This window comes from Bombus terrestris, chromosome 6, assembly GCF_910591885.1.
Source record: "Bombus terrestris chromosome 6, iyBomTerr1.2, whole genome shotgun sequence".
Lineage (NCBI taxonomy): Eukaryota > Metazoa > Arthropoda > Insecta > Hymenoptera > Apidae > Bombus > Bombus terrestris.
This window is the reverse complement of record NC_063274.1, coordinates 21866974-21886251: the sequence shown is the minus strand read 5'-3', so window position 1 is coordinate 21886251 and position 19278 is coordinate 21866974. Positions and strand designations below refer to the sequence as shown.

The following is a 19278-nucleotide window of genomic DNA, read 5'->3' as shown; positions in this document are numbered from 1 at the left end:
TTACGTTACAAACTTCGTCACTAATTAAGTTTTCTTTAAATACAATGAAAATTGCTCGATAGAATACAATCCAACGTGTAATCTTTTATAAAGGTTAATGGAAGATCATGCAAGGAACTTCATAAAATATTTAAAACATTTGCATAGGTATGAAAAGACTAGATTTTAATATCGTTTCTTTGAGAAGAATTTTGCATTAGCATAAATGTCATTTTTTCCCAATCTTGAACGAATCTTGCATTTATGCGCAGTGAATTAATTGAATAATTGATTCATTTATCTTATCGTTGGAAGCAATACTTTTTTGAATTTATAATTTATTATGGCCGCGTTATATTTCGTGATAAGCTGTGTTCCTCATCATCTTCTGATAACTTCAGGCGACTACCATATAATTATCAGTCACTCTGCTATTACTTTAGCGTTTATGTCCTTCGAGAAGTATTCACAATGATGTACACCTGTCGTGTTTTAATAATGCACAAAGTACGTCATGACGATAGAAGATTATGTTATTGACATTGCAAAGATATAGTAAAAACATAGAAATTCTAGGAAGCATTTACGTATGTGTGACATCCACGTGGCATAAGATAATGATCAATGACCGAGTCATCATCAGTTGGGTATACGTACGTTCGTATTTCTATTGGTGAACTTTATACTACAAATCTATTCATTCAATGATATTACGTCTATTGCATCGATCGATTTAATTCCAAGTTAGGATATAGTATGAATATTTTCTACACGAATAAAAAAAAAAAGATTTAAAGATCTTTTACTGTAAATTTAAATCTTTCATAAACTTCAACATCCAAAAAGATATCTTTGTAATCGCATTTATTTCACTCTAATTTCCCGTTATAAATACAAATTTATAATATCAATATAAAACGTATCTTAAATGTATTCCAAAAATATAAAAATTGAGAATTGTAAATTAATGATGAGTTACATATGAAGCTACGTTTAAGATCAAAATTCAAATTAATATCTGTACTGGCAAATGAAAATTCTTTTTAAAAGAATACATACAGTCGAGAGATCGTACGATCACGATATCGTTTCGTATATAATATTTATAGAAGCTATAATTTACTAGAAACTAGAGCTACTCTATACTGTCCAATGAGTTGAGCCAGAACAAGTAAAGACAACCGGTCTCGTGATAGTGAATTATGATCTGACGGAAGGCTTCCTATCATTGCAGAAAATTTGCTCAATTTAGCTTGACAGATATATGATCGTCTCGCTTACGAGATTAATATATAAAAAAAAAGAAAAGAAAGAAAATTAACAACTTTCTATTTTATATGTATGTCAGAATTGTAAATTGATCCTGATTCAGAATGCAAGACAATTGCGGTATTATTTCTAAATCGATTACCTTATCATTACGCGCTTTTAGGTGGTCTCGGGAAGTTTGTAGGAAGGTACGATAGTGGTATACGATTGACGTTCTCTTTTAAAACATGGTTACGCCTCTTATTGATGCGTAACACGGCCGACCTTTTGGAACGGTGCCAGCCATTTCGTACATATGTATTTCCTGTGAAACGGTCAAGTGGCTAATAGAAAAACGTTTTTCCTCTTCCGCGATGAGACAGCTGAGCAACTATAACGTTTCTTCTGAAACAAATGAGATCAGTTGTTAAATTCAGTTACATTTCGATTATGAGAAACTCGTTAAAATTTATGCACATTATAAATATTTCGTACATCCAATTTTTCTATTCCACAAGTGACTGAAGCAACTACTGTTTGACATAAATTTTTGTATCGATAGATTAAGGGGCAACGTTGTGTTAACACAACATATTATTTGTCATTTCTTTTTAGTCAATTTGCATCGTTAAAATCTATTGGATTCTTATTATGATTGTAAAAACAAAGATTTTCCATTGAGAAATAAAGGTACGTGGAAATATTTTATGTAACGGAACAACAGTCGAAAGTTTTCACAATGTATGATACAGTAGACCAGAAGAAAAATATGTTCCACGTAACTCGGTCTAACTCGTAAACTTCCACCGCAATTACACAGCGTTTAAACAGCTGTTAGTTCAGTTCCAGAACTTTCCGTCTAAACCTTTACTTCCGGTTTCATTGTTTTCTGTTATTTTTCCCATATATACCTACCGCGGAATCAATCAACGCGATACACGTTTGCTATATTACATCCATTACAAGGGTATAGATTCCTACCATGGATTACTAAGTTCTAGGTTATAATGCGTTTATTAACTATTAAAAAGGTCGAAAGGACATATCGGAGTTACACGTTGGTCTTCCCAACCCTCTAGTCAGTCTGATTTCCCGGCTGGCCCGTGATGGACTCGTGCACTCGTTGCTCTTCAGACTCTTCGTCTTCGACTTCAGTTTGCCCTACTTTACCACGATAAAATCATCAAATTAAATTCTTCATTGGCTACAGCTAAGAGTCGACAAATTTCCGCGATCGTATCGTTGCTTAATTTTCGATTTACAGACGAAATTCGTCGAGAATTTAAAATATTGGACAATATTCGTTTCTTAGAAGATATGAGTATCTTCTTCATCGCTCGACTGGCCTTCAGCTCCTGGGGAGCAAGATTGCGATCCACGGCTCGAGTGATTTTTAAGAAACATCGATACCCGCGTGGTTTCTACTGATTTCAATCGGATTACATTGGATTACATTGAATACATCAAAAGCAACGTTTCCGTAGCTGTAGAAGTTTGTTATCGTCGCTGGTCGATGATATTTCGTCCGACGTTCCTTATTAGCTGATTTCGAATCTAGAAGGATTTAGAAATTAAGAAGTTTCTTTCGGAAATATTAATACTTTGAACATTTTTCGGTTCTTGTTTTGATTCCGGATCCTTCAGCAAATAAATAACAAACTATTGTGTTTCTTTGATTCGCAGGTGTAGAAACACTTGCTTCAAAGTCGCGTTAAATTTAACTTCCACTTTGTTACCGTGGTCGGTGCTTCGATTGATACTTTGTTTAAAATATTTTGGTTCTTGTTCATTCGTCGTTTTATTGATACATCTGGTATAAAGTTTTTTCTCGATCGTTGTATCATTGTCGCTTTTAAATCTGCCACGCAACCTATTGTTAATCATTTGAGAAAGGACAAAATACAACGCGGTCGTCGAATTTGCTTTCCAATCTTTCCTTTCTCTCTCTGTTCCGGTTATCACTGGCCGCTTCATGAAACTCTCTTCGATATATATTCAGGTGAACCTCGGTTCGTTACGATTTTTGGGAGACTTGAAAATCGATATCGATACTGGATTCCCGAACCTGAAGAATTCATCTTACAGAAATAATTGCGCTGTAACTGAGCGGTAGAAAAAGAAGGATTGCACGATGGAGTTCGAAACACGCGCATTGATCCAGCTTTGTTTCTCTTCTAGCCCGATCGCTAGAGCTAGGTATGTTGAGAGAATTTCTGCAGTGTAAGAAAAAATCTTTCTTTTAATTTTTCCATTCAAAAAAATTTATTTTTATCGTCATTGGATTGTAAACATTTACGTAAACTCATATTTTTATGGGTACAGTTGAAAGACTAGGACGCTGCTTTCAACTTTTCAACCTTTGGCATAAATATAAAATCGATTAATGGGGAAAAGAAAAACTTACTATACGTTCATTGTTTGGAGGTCAAAATAACATTATTGAGGAAAAACGTTATCTGTGCTGGCGTTAATGTTAGATTAATATGTTATGAAATCACTGCAGAAGGTTGTCAATGATCGATGAACTTTCAACTCTTTGCACTCTGAGGTTCAGTGGCAGGCGAAATACAATAAAGTACATGCAATTGACGATGAACGTCAGTCTCTCGTCTGTAGTCGTCTTTAATCATTACACTTAGAAACTTAAGTATATATTTTTGAAAGCAATTAAATGTTGTATCTCAAACGTAGCTTGCAAGTTTTAATAAAATTTGTCTCAAAAGGTAATTACAGTATTAAATAGTAGTATTGTTAGATTTTTTATTTGGAAGAAAATATTTTGAATTTAAAGAAATCAGTTTAATCGTCGAATTAATAAATTAATCGTTATATAATAAGATCTTTATTATAATTTAAAAAAATTAATTCTTAGGAAATTAGTGAAAAATATGTCAGGTCAAGAAAGGATATATGAAGAAAAAAGAAATATTAATAAATAATTAAGTAATTACTACCCTGCCAATTGACTATTGATCTTTTTCGCAGTGGCTGAATGGAACAACTTGTAAAAATTCTCGACTGAACGAAGCATTGATTGGTTTATCTGTATTTTTCCAGGTCTGCGGGGTCCATAGGAGCACGGTCTGCGCCCAGCACGCCTCTTCAAGTAGCTCCTGGTGCGCAACAAGCGGGCCAGCAGTCGATTAGCGGTTCTCAGCTTACAGTAGCCGCTGCCAATAATTCGCAGCCACCAAGGAGCCCGAGCCACGCGGCCTTGAGATGTAACGACAGGTAAGTCCTCGATCTTCAATCAGTTTTTCCTATCCACATCACATGTAACAGGGCAGAACAAGGTTGTGTAGGTAGCTAAGCTTCACAACGGCTATGACTTTGACCGTCAGAGATCATGATAGTGTCCAAACCACGCAAAAATTATTGCAAAATAAAACAGGTGTTTGCGGGTTGTTAAGGTTGTGGAGAAGGAAGATATGTCAAAATATTAAAAAAAAATGTAAATTTAAAAGGAAACATAACAGAATGCCGCAGGGAGGATAAGAAACTTTTATGCGGAAAAAATTGCGTACTCGCCAATAACGAAAAAAATAACCCAATGTCCCGCCGTGAAAGTGTTAAAATTTATTCTTGACTTTTGCATGGAATAATCAGATATAAAGTTTGAAAAATCAAACGGTTGAAAACCTATAATGAAAATGACGCGTAAAGAGGCCAATTTTGTTATCTTGAAAGTTCAGCTAATCATTCGTGATAAAAAGAAATATCTCACGGAGATAGTCACACGCGACTTACGTTGCACGTAAATTAGATACCTGTAAGAATATTTATGCATTATTATTTTTTTCATTATTGCCTTTTCTTGGTTTTCTTTCGATTGTGCGAGAGCGTGAATGGAGGAGAAATAAATCAACGACCTGAATATTTTAGTTGAGATTAAAATTGATGGGGATTCGACCCTAGATTCTTCATTCATCGAATAACCTATTGAGCCAATTGAGTGTTTCCATTCAATTAATTCTTGACTTGGTAGGATGCTTTTTCGAAAAAGGCGTTAAACTCCTTCCTTTCTTTGACCTTTGATCTTCCAATCATAAAATTTGTTAACCCTTTATCTTAAGCTTAAATATTCCATGCACTTGTAAATTTCCAGAAAACATACACCAACGATCCAAGTGATTTGTTATTATCAAATAAAGAAAAAATAAAAATTTATAACCCGAATCTATAATTCTTAGTTAGTTTATACGCTCTTCTTCCTACGTGTTCCATTCAATCTTTTTAACCCACATTTATGCGAAGGCAAATGGTTGGCCTTGACGAATGGGGTTAAGACAATTATACCAGCTGACCAATTGTGGACCGTGGTTTGTAATATGCTATTGCATAACGTGGCCAAGTGTAGTTAGTTTATTGGAAACGTTTCTGAAAGTCGTCAAACACAGTTAATTCTACTTCCGCAAATGCGTATCAAAATTTATCGACGATGAATTAGTGCTTTATGTTTATTTAATGCGATATGATCGCATTATGAATAACATTTATTGTCGTATATAAAGTGCGATAATCTTTACGGTATATAATCTTAAAACGGCATTAAGTTTTTACGTATACTGAATTATCTAATTCGTAATCGATCAAATCAAATATTGGAAACGATACACGGTATACATATATTTTTTGTCAATTCTGGATAATCGAAACTATTTTATAAGTGATAAAATCTTTTATTTTTATAGTGAATTAGCTGCCCAAAAACAATTAAATGTAATAATTAAATTACAAAATAATATATATATTTCGTCAGAATGAAACAAATAAATTTTTTCGATTAAAAGTATAAAAGTATTTTACATACATTTGTACATGATTGCACGTAAAATACTTTTATATATAAATATAACCATAAATGAATCACGTTAAGATAAGTAACAACGATAGTTCTGATACTTTTGTCAGTTATGCATTGAATACAATCAATTTTTACTACGTTTCGTACAACTCCGGAAGTAGAACGCTAAAAAGAGTTATCTATGAAGAGAAACTAATTGTTATCGTGACCGTCTAGGCTTAACGTAGATTTCCAGGAATTGTTAGTTCCTCTAGATAACGTATCACGAGATATCGAGACACCTGTTCACATAAGAACGAAGTGTCAAAAGCAATACGTTATTTCTGTCACACCTGCTTGATAACAATTTCGAAAGAAATCGGTGCTATAATCGTTCTACGTTTTCGCAAGAAAAAAATTTATAGTTTGATAGAACTGTTATAACGTTTGCCTTTAAGCGCAATTCTTCATGGTACTTTTTAGTACCTTTTTGCGCTTTTATAATAGTCATTTTTCATCTATAATTCGAAATGGCATATGAACAATATATATGTAAGATTATATGTACACATATCTATACATATACAACAATATATTATAGGAAATAATGCTTTATAGAGATATGATTATGATGAAAGACAATACAAAATTAATATTGAAAATTAATATTGATATTACATATAAATGAGAAGTATATTAAAATAAATATTAATACAAGATGTGTTAAAATGGTAAATATTAATGGAGCAAATATCTTCATAAGCCACTAAGTGGCTCCTAAAACTTCATAGAACTGATATTATTTGTAAAAAGGGAATATGTAGATTATATTTCTATCAACTTACTACGTTGCTTATCTCGGAAATTCTTAACGTAATATAAGCGTTAGTGGAATACATACTTATACAATTAAGATATGTAATTCTTTTTATTAGAAAATCTGATATCGATTAAATATCCTCTTAGAATTCAACCAGTTGCATTTGTTAATGAACTAAAAATATTTACTAAGAATCTTCGATAATTATAGTATTTCATATATAGACTCACATAGTTTGTATTAAAATTTATAAGTACAAATATTTCTTGCTACAAAAAGAAATAAATGTGTTATTTCTTAGCTTTCATTTTCGCAAATTTAATTTATCCCTTGATTTGAAATGGATATAATAATACAAAATTAATACAATGAAAAGGCAAACAATATTAAATTTGCAAATTCCTTTGTTAAAAATAAATGAATGACATTTCTGCGCATTTAAGTGTAAAATTGTTCGATATAAAAGAAGGTCAAAGTAAAATATTCAAAAAAGGCAAAAAGGAGAGAACATTATACGTAACTTATTTACTTTTCTGTTTTTAGATTCTCTGTACATTGAAGTTTGTTATAGCGATGATATTCTATCTCGTCACTTGTTTACGTACTTGTAGATCTTACAAGATCTTATTGCATGACGAATAAATAAAAATAATTATATGTACAATGAAATAGTCAAGATCCAACATTAATTATCATCGTACGTAATATTTAAATATTAATGTTTATTTTACTATTTCATATCATATATCTTATACCTTGCTACTCATACATTTTATAATAATAAAATCACGAAGAATTTGAACAATGGTTATCGAACAATATATATACGAATATTTATATAACGAAAGACACAAGGTTTTAATGTTCATTAAGATATGAATGTTGATATCGTTATGGGAAATTTAAACAAAGCAAAACAAAAGAGTACAAAAATAAAATTCCAATGCAATCGTATTTTTTACAAGAAAACAATTGAAAAAATCGTCATTAATATACGTAATTATTCGTTAAAACAGTAATGTGTTTCAAAGATAAAAATTGAAGTACTGTAGCAGATTTAGTTATGTTCATTAAAATATGAATTTACGTAGAAATCGATAGTTTACCGTTTATTAGCTACAAGTTCACCGTCATATTAGCTGAATTTCAATCTGTTTATCCCATTATTCTATATCTTATATTTTGTTGGTAACGAAGACGAACAGCGAGGAGTATTCGTTACGTATCATCGGATGATCACCAAGTTATTAATAAGCAACGAGTTATTTTCACGTTTAGAAATATTTTAAGAGACGTCTGTCTATTCCTATCGCTACTATTATATATCATTTCGTGTCATTGATAGGATAAAAAAAATTGTATTTACGTTAAAGTATCCCTCAGAAACATCCGGTGGTTTATCGTTAAAAAATGAACTTTAACTCGGTGAAATTTTCTTAGTCTACAGTCATGTACGAAGAAGAAAACCAGAGATATTTCGTCACGTATTATCAATATCAAGCTTCTGCTCGATAACACCACGATATATCCTGCATTCGCAAGTCTAATACCGTACGATACGCGACACGTTTGCTAAACGATCGATACACAGCGACCGTGATCGTTGATCAAATTCTTACGCTGTTTTCTGTGTTCACCATGACGCGAACAAAGAAGAAACTAATGAGAAGCCAAGAAGAAACAAACGAAGATTGAACAACATACGAAAAACAAGTAGAAGAGAAATATAAAATAAGCGGCGAAGAAACAGAAGTGTAATCAAATGTTTGAAAATGTTTGCATGTGGTTCTAGTGGTATTTTAAAAATCCACAGTCGTCGTAGTGTCGTCGGTTCTTTCCTCGAGTCGTTATAAGCTCTGTTTGTAAAAGATCTCTTGCTTCACGTTCTCCTTTCAAAAATATTTTTTTCCTTGTCATCGCATTAGAATAAATGAAGGAATCTTATTCACACGGAATACCGATCGCCGGATATGAACGTCCCCGGATAGCAACGGCTAGAAAGACATAAAATATTCTCTAGCGAATTCAATTACCAGTATCGCATCCCCGATCGTCTTCGATCGTCGCTCGACCTTAATTTACATTAAGCCAACTGGTAGCGGGACGCAATTAACGATCGAAATAATTCCTTGGAGCGGTTGCGCTGACGAATTAATGCCAGTTCCGTAGAAGGTGGCTAACAGTTCGTTTCATCGAATTGTCAATCGTATGGTGTATCGCATAAACCGGAACGCTTTCAAAGAGAAAGATCGTTTCGGTTGCTAACAGATTTGCAGAGTCTTGGATTTTTCTTTTTCTAAGATACAGTTTATCTGTCAGATCTGTCACCATGGTTTTTCGATCGAATTCCAAGTCTAATATATTTGAATGTGACGTCTGGAGCAATGATATTTGGAGCCCGAAGATTCGGAAAAGAAGGTGCGACTATATAATAATCACATATAATAATCAAATCGGTTGTGGATGTTCACGCATCTATGGAGAACTTAGGTTCAACGTGCCTCAGAAATCATAGTACAATTGGCAAGGGGCGATTCTACGTGAAAAAAGAGCTCGGAAATGTAGAACAAAATTTGAGAGTCTTGAGGCTTTCACAGCCTGGATTATTCTTATTCACACTGTTACGCTTCGAGCAAAAGAAGGGAACTCTTTTCCCTCTGGACACGGCTCTTTTCTGCAAGACTCAAACAGTGTTAGACAAAGCAGTGTTAAACGTATTGCTATTAGTGTAATAGTATGAATAGAACAAAATTGATCGATGCCTCGTATTCGTGGAAATCGAATTGAGAAATTTGTTAACCGGAACTTGGCTAATTTCAGACGGGGCAGGAGTGAGTAATTGACATAATAATAACAATAAGTCGAAAATGCAGAATAAGGCTTTTTCGTATGACGTTTCATTTTGTAGAAAAATTCGGAAATTGGTCGAATAGACGTATAGTGTGCTAATACTTTAAAGAACAGTTCCAAACCTTATTTTCTCGAAAACCCAGCTTTTTTACTTATTCCGGTATGTAGAATAATTTCTTGCTAATCATTTACTTATACTAATTTAATTTTCTTAAGAATGAAGCGTCGTGTGAAAGAATGTTAGTCTGTGTTTAAAATTTCTTTTTTCACGTACGAGTCATTCTCTTGTTAACTGTGCTACAATTAGGAGGACGCTGTGTATAAAAATGTAGAAAATGAACATAATATGCGAAAATGCACAAAATATCCAGAGCAAAATACCTGCAATTTGTGGAAGGCGAGACAAATCTCTATTCGAATTCCACTTTTCTAGTTAAGCTTGTACAAATATGGATCTGTTGTAACATCTGCGGTATTATAATGATTTAAAATAAGAACGATCGATCATGGTGACGCTATCGATGACGAATTGCATAGGAATCGACGTCATTGAGAAAGTTTGTTTCTTTAATTCTCGAGATGAGAGGTTTCAGTTTGTGGATTCGAGCGTGATTTATTTTTCATTTCCATTAATTCTATTTGAGTTTTGGCATGTTGTTATGACATGTTGTATATAATACGTAATAGGGTGGTCTAGAATTATAGGCATGGAAACTCATGGAACAAAATAGAGATACTCTAAATATTAAAAAAATAGGATTCTATTACAACGAAATGTTTCTACTTTGGAAATTCTTTATTAATTTTTATAATTCTCTGTAGTTTCAGTTTTTCTCTGTGAATTACATCAGATTTGTACATTTAAATTCATGAATTCACATTCAGTCATTTACAGAAGTCTTTATATATATATTTATGTACGTAAATAAGTCTTTTAATATTTCATATCGCGTCAATATCGAATAACGTGACGTTTAAAAATTTACATTTTCTACGATGCAATATATTTTTATTTAAAAAACAAAGAAACTAGTCGACAAAAGATACCAGAAGTTTCCATTCCTTTGTAAAAGAAAAAGATTAGAACGCATTGGAGTTTACCTATAAACTTTCGTGAAAAATCATAATTTTTTTAACTTTTTAATAACAATGAAAATTATCAAATTTGAATTTATATATTATGAGACTGTTAACTTAATTACTTAGATTACTTAAACACAGATAATTGTTGCTCGAAAGCTAAATTATAATTATAGTTGTAGTGCTCCACGGTAGTGTTTAGAACTTAAATGCGTAATAATCAGTATAATATATTAACAATAATTAAACACATGTTTTTACATCATTGATCTTTGTGTTGCACGCAAAAAGATCATAAAAACAGACTGTAGATTTTTAAGCTCTTACGTCATGTTTAAAGCTGCAAAAATGCACAGACTGCATACAATATACAAAAATATATAAAATATCTAAAGTAGAGTACGACACTATGTAGATAACGCCGCTGAAGTAGAGTGTACGTTTAAGTACCAAGTTCCCACTTAGATATTATTCCTTTAGTTCTCTATGGAAAAATATAAAATTACACATAAAAATCTTCAATTTAATTATGAGTAGATAAAATACTACTCTAACGTTTCGGTATCAAATTTTAGATGTATTTATCATTTGACGTGTTTATAATCAAATATATCGTCCATAAATTACTAATCTGTTTATCAAACTACATCAAAACTGTACTTTTCGCTATCTAGAAGATCTTTCTGGTTGAATATTTTATCGGCCATGTTTGAAGATGTGGAAAGTTCAATTTTTTATTAGGACCAAAGATAACTGATTATTCATATCTTTCAAAAAAGAATTACGATCTGTTTATTCTTATTTACCAACATTTACTTTATTGTGTCCACATTGATTTGTTAGATTAATTAATTTATTCTGTAATTAAGAAATTTCTATCTCTTTTTTTTTCAGTCATCTTTCCAAACCGCTCAGTAGAAGTACACCATCAATGGCAGCTGGTGGTGTTGTGCAGACTCCAGGGAAGGTTAGTAGATCTTCGTCCACATCGTCGCCAACGACTACCAGCAGCGCGAGACAGAAGAAATTCCACAGGCATTTCTCTCAGGTAATTCATAAGAGTTTCGCTCGTTCTCATTGATGTCACACGTACACGACGCTACTTTCTTGAACTGGAACATCGTTACAACTTTACGATATTATCTTCTATCTATCGATCTTACATGGATGTTGTTTACTTTGGTTTGTTGTTTACTATAAATCGACAAGCATAATCTCCCTGGATCGCAACTAAAATCTTATCGCTTTATCGATAATAAATGTATACTTTAATTTTCTTTAAGTATATAAAAGAAATAAAAATTTTCACGTTAATTATCGAATTAATGATAAATATAGCGATAAATCCCACCTGTTTTTCATGTTTGATGCTTTGAATTGTCATTATAAAATGATTTCTATTTCATAAGCTTCATATTGATAACGAATAATAATAGATTTATTTTATATAAATCATAATGAGATAATCTCGTGAGAAGAATACGCGAGGTTGGGATTAACTATTTGGGTCAAAGCTCATAATTGGCGATGAGAATCACATTTTTACCTAGTTTCTTTTGCAACCGACATATTCTGGTCTTCTTTCAAGAAAACTTGATAAATTGTTTCTCGATACAATTCCGGACGTAACATATTCGTTATTTATTGTATAAAATATACTATTATATTATTTGATATAAAAGCTGGAAATTCTTGGAAGGTTTTGTAGTTATAAGACGTAGAGCACGGCACGTAGCCATTTTCATGCCTTACTCTCAATATAAAACTTGACCCAGATCGGTAATCCATTTCGAAATTCCACGCCTGTCGATCGATCTACATCTATCGGCAACTATACTCCAACAAGACCAATCAATGAGGATAAACAAAACGTAAATGCTGAGATTGCAGTTATTTGGTGCCAACTAGTGACATTCGAGTATCGCCATAATCACGTTTTGTTTACCTTTCCTAACTCTTCTCGTTGGGTAGAGTATGTATAGAAAACCTAATCTCAATCTACTATTCGATTCAGGTTGCTGCGGACGAACGGGTATTAAACTACTACAGTTGCGCGCTGGTAGGCGATATCTTGTTGCAAGGACACCTGTACATTACACCAAATTATTTCGCGTTCTACAGTAACGTGTTCGGCTATGTAACGAAGCTTTTGATACCTACAGTTTCCGTGTTGAAGATCAGTAAAGAGAAGACAGCACGAATCATTCCAAACGCTGTGGCAATCGCCACCGAAGAGGAGAGACACGTCTTCTGTTCTCTTCTATCCAGAGACTCGACCTTCAAGTTGATGAAACAGGTTTGGGACGCTGCGCTGGAGCCACAACCGTCGCCAACGATTCTACCGTTGACCACAGAGCAGAAGCTCCTCACCCCAAACGCGTTGGTTGTCGATGATTCCGAGGTGAATCCAGAGGAAGATGATTCCAGCATGTCTGAAAGCGGGACAGATCTGAATTCCAGACCGCCGACCATCTGCACCGACACTGATGCTGTCCCATTGAAAATTGTCAGGCCTAGTTTGCCACCACCTGCAAAGTAAATAAATGTTCTAGAAATATTCTTGTCATCTTCTTGTCTGCGGTCAGTTAGAATGCCGTTTATATAATAGCTCATGAAAGTATGCGAATCCTTGTAGAAACTTTTTTATGAATAATTATGTGTGTAATACGAAATATTTTGAAGTAGCGTCAACATCGTGGTAAGATATGTTTATACGATCATGTTTATATTGTTAAAGCTTGAAACGAATCTGAAAATGTATACAGCATTCACAAGGTATTTATTGCAAACGTAAATGCAAACGCAAAGTATTTCAACAATCATTAATCAATCCATAATATTGATAAACTACAATGTTTAGTCGGCTCATCTTTAGAATTATTTATATGTCTGAAAAAAAAAAAACACCATTTATATGTATAAGTTACATACTAATTTTTGACTGAGTACACATATATTGTATATATGAATCACTTGGAACTTACATTTATAGCCTGGTTTCAAATTTTACCAATATAACCATGACCGTATAGTTTTTATTACGTTTATCTTTTATTTTTTATTGTTAAATTTCATAAATCTTTCTAAGTAAACTGCTAGCTGAATCATGTTAAATATATTCTATCTTATAAACAATTATCAATCAAGATGCAGCTATCAAAAACTGTTTAATTATTCTCATAAGTCTTTTAATAATTACCTGCTAATTAATTTTTATATCTATTTAGGGTGGAACCATCACCGGTGCCGATACTTCCAGCAACGTCCAACAACTCCAACGCTGTTTTATCCTTGTTCACGGGTAGATTGAAGACTAGCACAGTGATTACCATACTGATAGTAGTCCTAGCAGCTCTATACATGTCGGCGGCTTTGATGATGATTCGCATCGACAGGTTACATACGGCGTATCTCAACCATCCGTTTGTTTCGCCGGAACGTTTCACTCAGGATCGACTTTTGCATTACCTTAATACAAACATTGATCAAATAGTAAAGGTATGATTACTTCACTGTAGAAAAATGGATGAAGTTATCCCATAAGCAGATTATCGATATATCTTTATGGATATAACTAAAATACTGGAATTTACAGTGGCTTTCGAAAGTATTTGAACAGTTACCACAGGAAAATTTTATTTCACGTATATACTTGTTATGTAAAATAGCTTGAAATTTCATTAACTTTATAATGTCTGTCACTATTATTTTGATAAGATATTAATATTATGGGCGAAAATATTTTTAAAGGGAAATTTTTTTTTAAAACTGAAATGTAGAAAACAACACATATTTAGCTTTAAAATTAAATTTACTAAGGCCATTTGTCTATGTATCTATCTTCCCTGTAACTTTGACCTATCTTGTTCTTCCCCTGTAGTACCCATTCATGTAATTATCTAATGAAAAAATAGAACTATAATAAATATTCATTATTTTAGGTACGACAGAGTCTACAGATGTTGTCGCAGCAGTTCGTGTCGATGAGCCAAAACGGAGAAACCGAGCCGAGCGTATCCGGTGGCATGTTGGAACCGGAAGACGCTCCGAGTTAGCCCCCGACGAAGCTAAATAATTTAATGCAACCAAATAATATGAGTCCCCGTCGCATCGCTAGCGTATGAAGCGTCTCGTATTAATACTCGGTTGTCTTCGTAATCGGCGTCGATTTATTATCGGCGTGCGAAAACGATCTCGATTCGATCAATTAATTAACGGTGTCGCTTCGACGGTCCTTAATAGGCAATTATTATCGTTAGACTATCTAGACTTACCTGAACAGGTTTCGAAGATAATAGGTTATTTAAAGTAAAAGAACAAAACAGACAAAAAGAAAGTAAATTATACACTGAAAATTTTTCGAACGCAGGGATCGCAACGATCGTAACGATCCTTCTACACTTAGATTGGAGAGCATGCGTAACTCGATTCTTAATTTTCAGTCACGCTTGCAGAATTTAAATAAGATGCTTAAAGGCTGTAACAAACGAAGTAAATGTAAAAAAGAAAAAATATAAGAAGCGTCGTATATACGATATACATGTACGAGTGTGTGCTAGACAATTATATGTATGACAAGATGATGCGAAATGAATTGATGAATATGAAGTAAAAAAAAAAAAAAAGAAATATTTGAATGCGCAACGCGAGCGAAGGGATTTTCGTTTTTGAAAACTAGTCACGTATTTATATATGCCCCACATACAACAAGAGTATAATGAACAAAAAAATGGAATATATATATAAATATAAATATTATAAAGAAGCTATATATGTGTATATATATATGTGTATACATACACATCATATATATATATATATATATATATATATATGATATATATATGATATATATATATATATATGTATATATACACATATATATACATATACATACATACATAGAATAATGCATATTTCGCGATTACTTGTTGATATTGTATATCTAAGATAGTTGAGGCACTACCTTTTTAATCGATACAACCGGCAAAGAATTACATTATAGAATTAACAAAGTGGTTATGCATTTCTGTCGTACCGAAAGCAAGAATAATGTGTTGTATCGCTACAAGAAATACCAAGAATGAAAAAGAAGTTTCTTAACAGACGAGCTTGTGCTGCAGTATTCTGATCGTTCGGAATACACGCTATTTCGTCATCGAACATCGAATACTGCGCCTTCTAGACAAAAACAGTTAAAATGAAAAAAAAGAAAATAAACGAGATACTGCATTTCCCACGCACACTGGTGTTCCTACGAAAAAAAAATTTTTCCGGTCGTTTATTCGGGATGATAACGAAAGAGTAGTTTTCTTCGTTTCTCTGTCTTTCCTTATCTTTTTCATTTGCATTTTTTTTTACTTGACTCCTTCGAGACGATTCTTGGTATGCGAAAGTGCTCGCGAAATATTCTATTCACTTATGAACATATTTCAATATCGTTGCACATGTTCTTCTATGTGTATGTAAAATAATGCGAAGAAACGATCGAACAAAGTGTTGTTATAATTGCGGTTAAAATATGGGATACGAGAAACGGGAGATTTGACTGTGATAGTAGGATCGAGGATCGAATTTTGTTAAAACACGACCGCGTTTGACAGATTCGTCGTGTTCGTCCCATCGAAACAAAAATGAAATTAATAAGTAAAACTAAAGTAAATGAGAGACTGGTTATTACGATCGGACCAAAAAAAAAAGAATGTCGTAAACGCGGTCGTCATTGCGCGAGATCGCGCGGGATCTAAAAAGAAATGCTGTTACGTTATTTACCTGATATTTATAAAAACTAAAAAAAATGCACGTACGATGATGCGAAATTCAATTGAACCGTTGTTTTTCGATACGATTATCATTTATTACGATTGAATCATTGTGATTGTATTTACCGATAAACGGCGTTAATTTTTAATTACTTGAACATATATTATACCTTTGCTATTGTTCGTCGTTTTATTGTCATTACGTTCGCGAAACGTATATTCTAAATTGTAAGAAAGAGAAAGTGAAAAGATATAAAAATATGGGGGATATATTTATCTGGTGGCAATTTAGTGGACTATCTAATTTATTTTAATTTAGTCTTTATGAGTTTCTAATTACGAATTTATAGTTTGAATCTTTTTGTGTACTTTACCTTTACGTTGATTAAATTCGCTGGAATTTACAGTTGCGAATTGTATATGCCTTTTTAAAGTATTGCTTATTCAAGGGAGAGGAGATATACTTGTGCCTGGCGTGTGCCGTAATGGAGAAATATCGGCTGCATTCTAAAATAGGAAATGAAACACAAGAGCATACGTGTATATGAAGCAAAAAATGCTGGAATTCGTTCGTCAGGCGATTTACATCGAATACTATTTTATCTTTTTTTGATAGATTGAATGTTTTGAAATTGGACGATGTTAATATGATATAAAAAATTAATGAAAATTGGACGACGCTCGCCATTTGAAAGCGAACAAAATTTAGGGGAAAAATAGAAAACTATTTAATAAAATTTATGCCAAATGTCGGATCTATTGTACTTCTCGTATAAAGAACAAGAAATTGTTTTGTAAAAACTTATCTGTTACTGTAAATTCACTAAAAATGACGTAGTCGAACAATTCACAGAGCGATTGAATGGAGAAAATATTTTTTAGAATGACTAGTTGGCGATAATTATCCATTTGATCTAGCTTTGGATCTCGTTACGTAAAATTTTAAACGGAAACAGGTCTGTAAAGGGACGAATGGTTTCTCTCTTTCCGTTCTCGTATGAATATCATTCGCCTTAATCCTGTGTATTGTTAGACCAATGCTCAACGTACGACTCATTATTCCTAGAATATGTATCCGTATATAACAGCTCTTGATTTGTACTTGTTCTATATGTGCGAACTGTCGTGACGACGTCAATTGAATTTGCTGTACTTTTCAGAATCTGATGCTATTAAATTTGATCAAATTGACAGAATTGATCAGTATTGAATACTTTCAAACATAATAGGTCAAAGTTGTCTGTTTCGTATTTCTGTATATTTTTAATTTTTGAAATAAAACAATAATTATTTATTTGAGAGAATACAGAATACTTTCATTTGATTTTTTTTATTTAAAAGGATTGGAATTATTATTGAACTTTATCAGTTAATATTTGTACTATCATTGTTTGTTCTTTTTATAACGTTAATGTTAGAAAAGCTCTTAGATTCGTTTAATTGTTACAAGATATTATTTAATCTCATAGTTCATTGTAAATTCCAGGTAAAATTTTATGTATTTCCAATTTTTAGTAAACTTGCTGTTAAGCATTTGTAACGTAGTTAACATAATTATGATATTATTATAATATTTAAGTTATTAACTTGCGCTGTAAATACTGTACTATTTTACATTCATGCTAATGTCTCACTTTGTCGCCCTGTAAGTAATTATATCTTTACATTCAAAGGCACAATGTTTTACAACAGTAATATCAATAGGGGAAGTAACTTTGTTTCCCAATAGTATTTAACTAGAATAATATAACAGCTTTTCTGGTTTTCTAATTTATATTATTTTCCATTTATTCTTACATATTTTCTAAATTTCATGATTTATATTTTTTTGATATTAACTAGTTCATTTGTAATTATTCATATTTTTAGTAAAAAACCAGCATCTTTCTTGTAAATTCTAAATTATTGTTATTAAAAACGAGGGAAATCAGTTTTATATATGAATAAAGTTTGGGCAGCACTACCTTATAAAATAATTTTATTTTCAATTATGTTTAGTCTATTTACTATTTTATGAATGTCCCGCAAAATATCTAAAAATCTTAAAGAAAAAACGTGATAAATTACATCTCCATAAATAAAATTACGCTTATCAAAAATACGCTTTTAGATTTCTCTTTGTATTTGATTTCGAGACTAAATGTACGCTTATGTAGGTATGCCACCTACTTTTAAAATACTTGTATCTTTAGATCTAATTGTTTTCTTCTTTCCAACTATGTCAAAAGTGGATTTATCATGTTTGTTCTGTGTGGAATCTACATATGCAAATCAATGTACATTTGATCAAGATCTCCAAGAACTAAAGAACAAATATATTCATCGAATATACAATTCAAATAACCTCAATGTGTCTCTGCTCAATTGTCAATCAGATTTTGAAAATGTATAGCTTTCGTTAACAAATTGTATCCTCTGCGTAAATAAGAAAAAAGGAAATTTGTCAAACCTGACATAGATGTGTTTAGAATGCATTTAAAAACGCGTGCCGGTTCCTAGTGAAAAATATTTAGCGCGCGACGATATAAAAAAGAAAAATAAAGGTTTTAGGAACGAAAGAAAAGAAGATAAATAAAAGACCGTACAATTGGAAAATTACAGACAGACCAATAATTTACAACATAATTTGTGTAGTCCGATAAAACGGAGCGCAAATAAATTTATGGAAAATTGAAACATGCATTTTCTTCCTTCTTTCAGCCCCTTCGTCTACGTGTAACGATATCAATCGTGTGGAAAACCGCAATATCCCTCTA

At 32.4% G+C, this 19278-nt stretch overlaps 1 protein-coding gene across 6 annotated transcripts in view; it reads left to right on the top strand.

Moving 5' to 3' along the window:
* Positions 1 to 19198, top strand: part of LOC100649040 (GRAM domain-containing protein 2A) — a 78819-nt gene extending 59621 nt beyond the window's left edge. For all 6 annotated transcript variants that reach the window (XM_012318508.3, XM_012318507.3, XM_003402271.4 and 3 more), the window contains 5 exons: positions 4285 to 4458; positions 11655 to 11808; positions 12775 to 13295; positions 13988 to 14258; positions 14702 to 19198. In XM_012318508.3, the coding sequence (XP_012173898.1) occupies positions 4285 to 4458; positions 11655 to 11808; positions 12775 to 13295; positions 13988 to 14258; positions 14702 to 14815 (1234 nt within the window). In that variant the 3' untranslated portion in view covers positions 14816 to 19198. The remainder of the gene's footprint in view (positions 1 to 4284; positions 4459 to 11654; positions 11809 to 12774; positions 13296 to 13987; positions 14259 to 14701) is intronic.
* Positions 19199 to 19278: the final 80 nt, after the last annotated feature.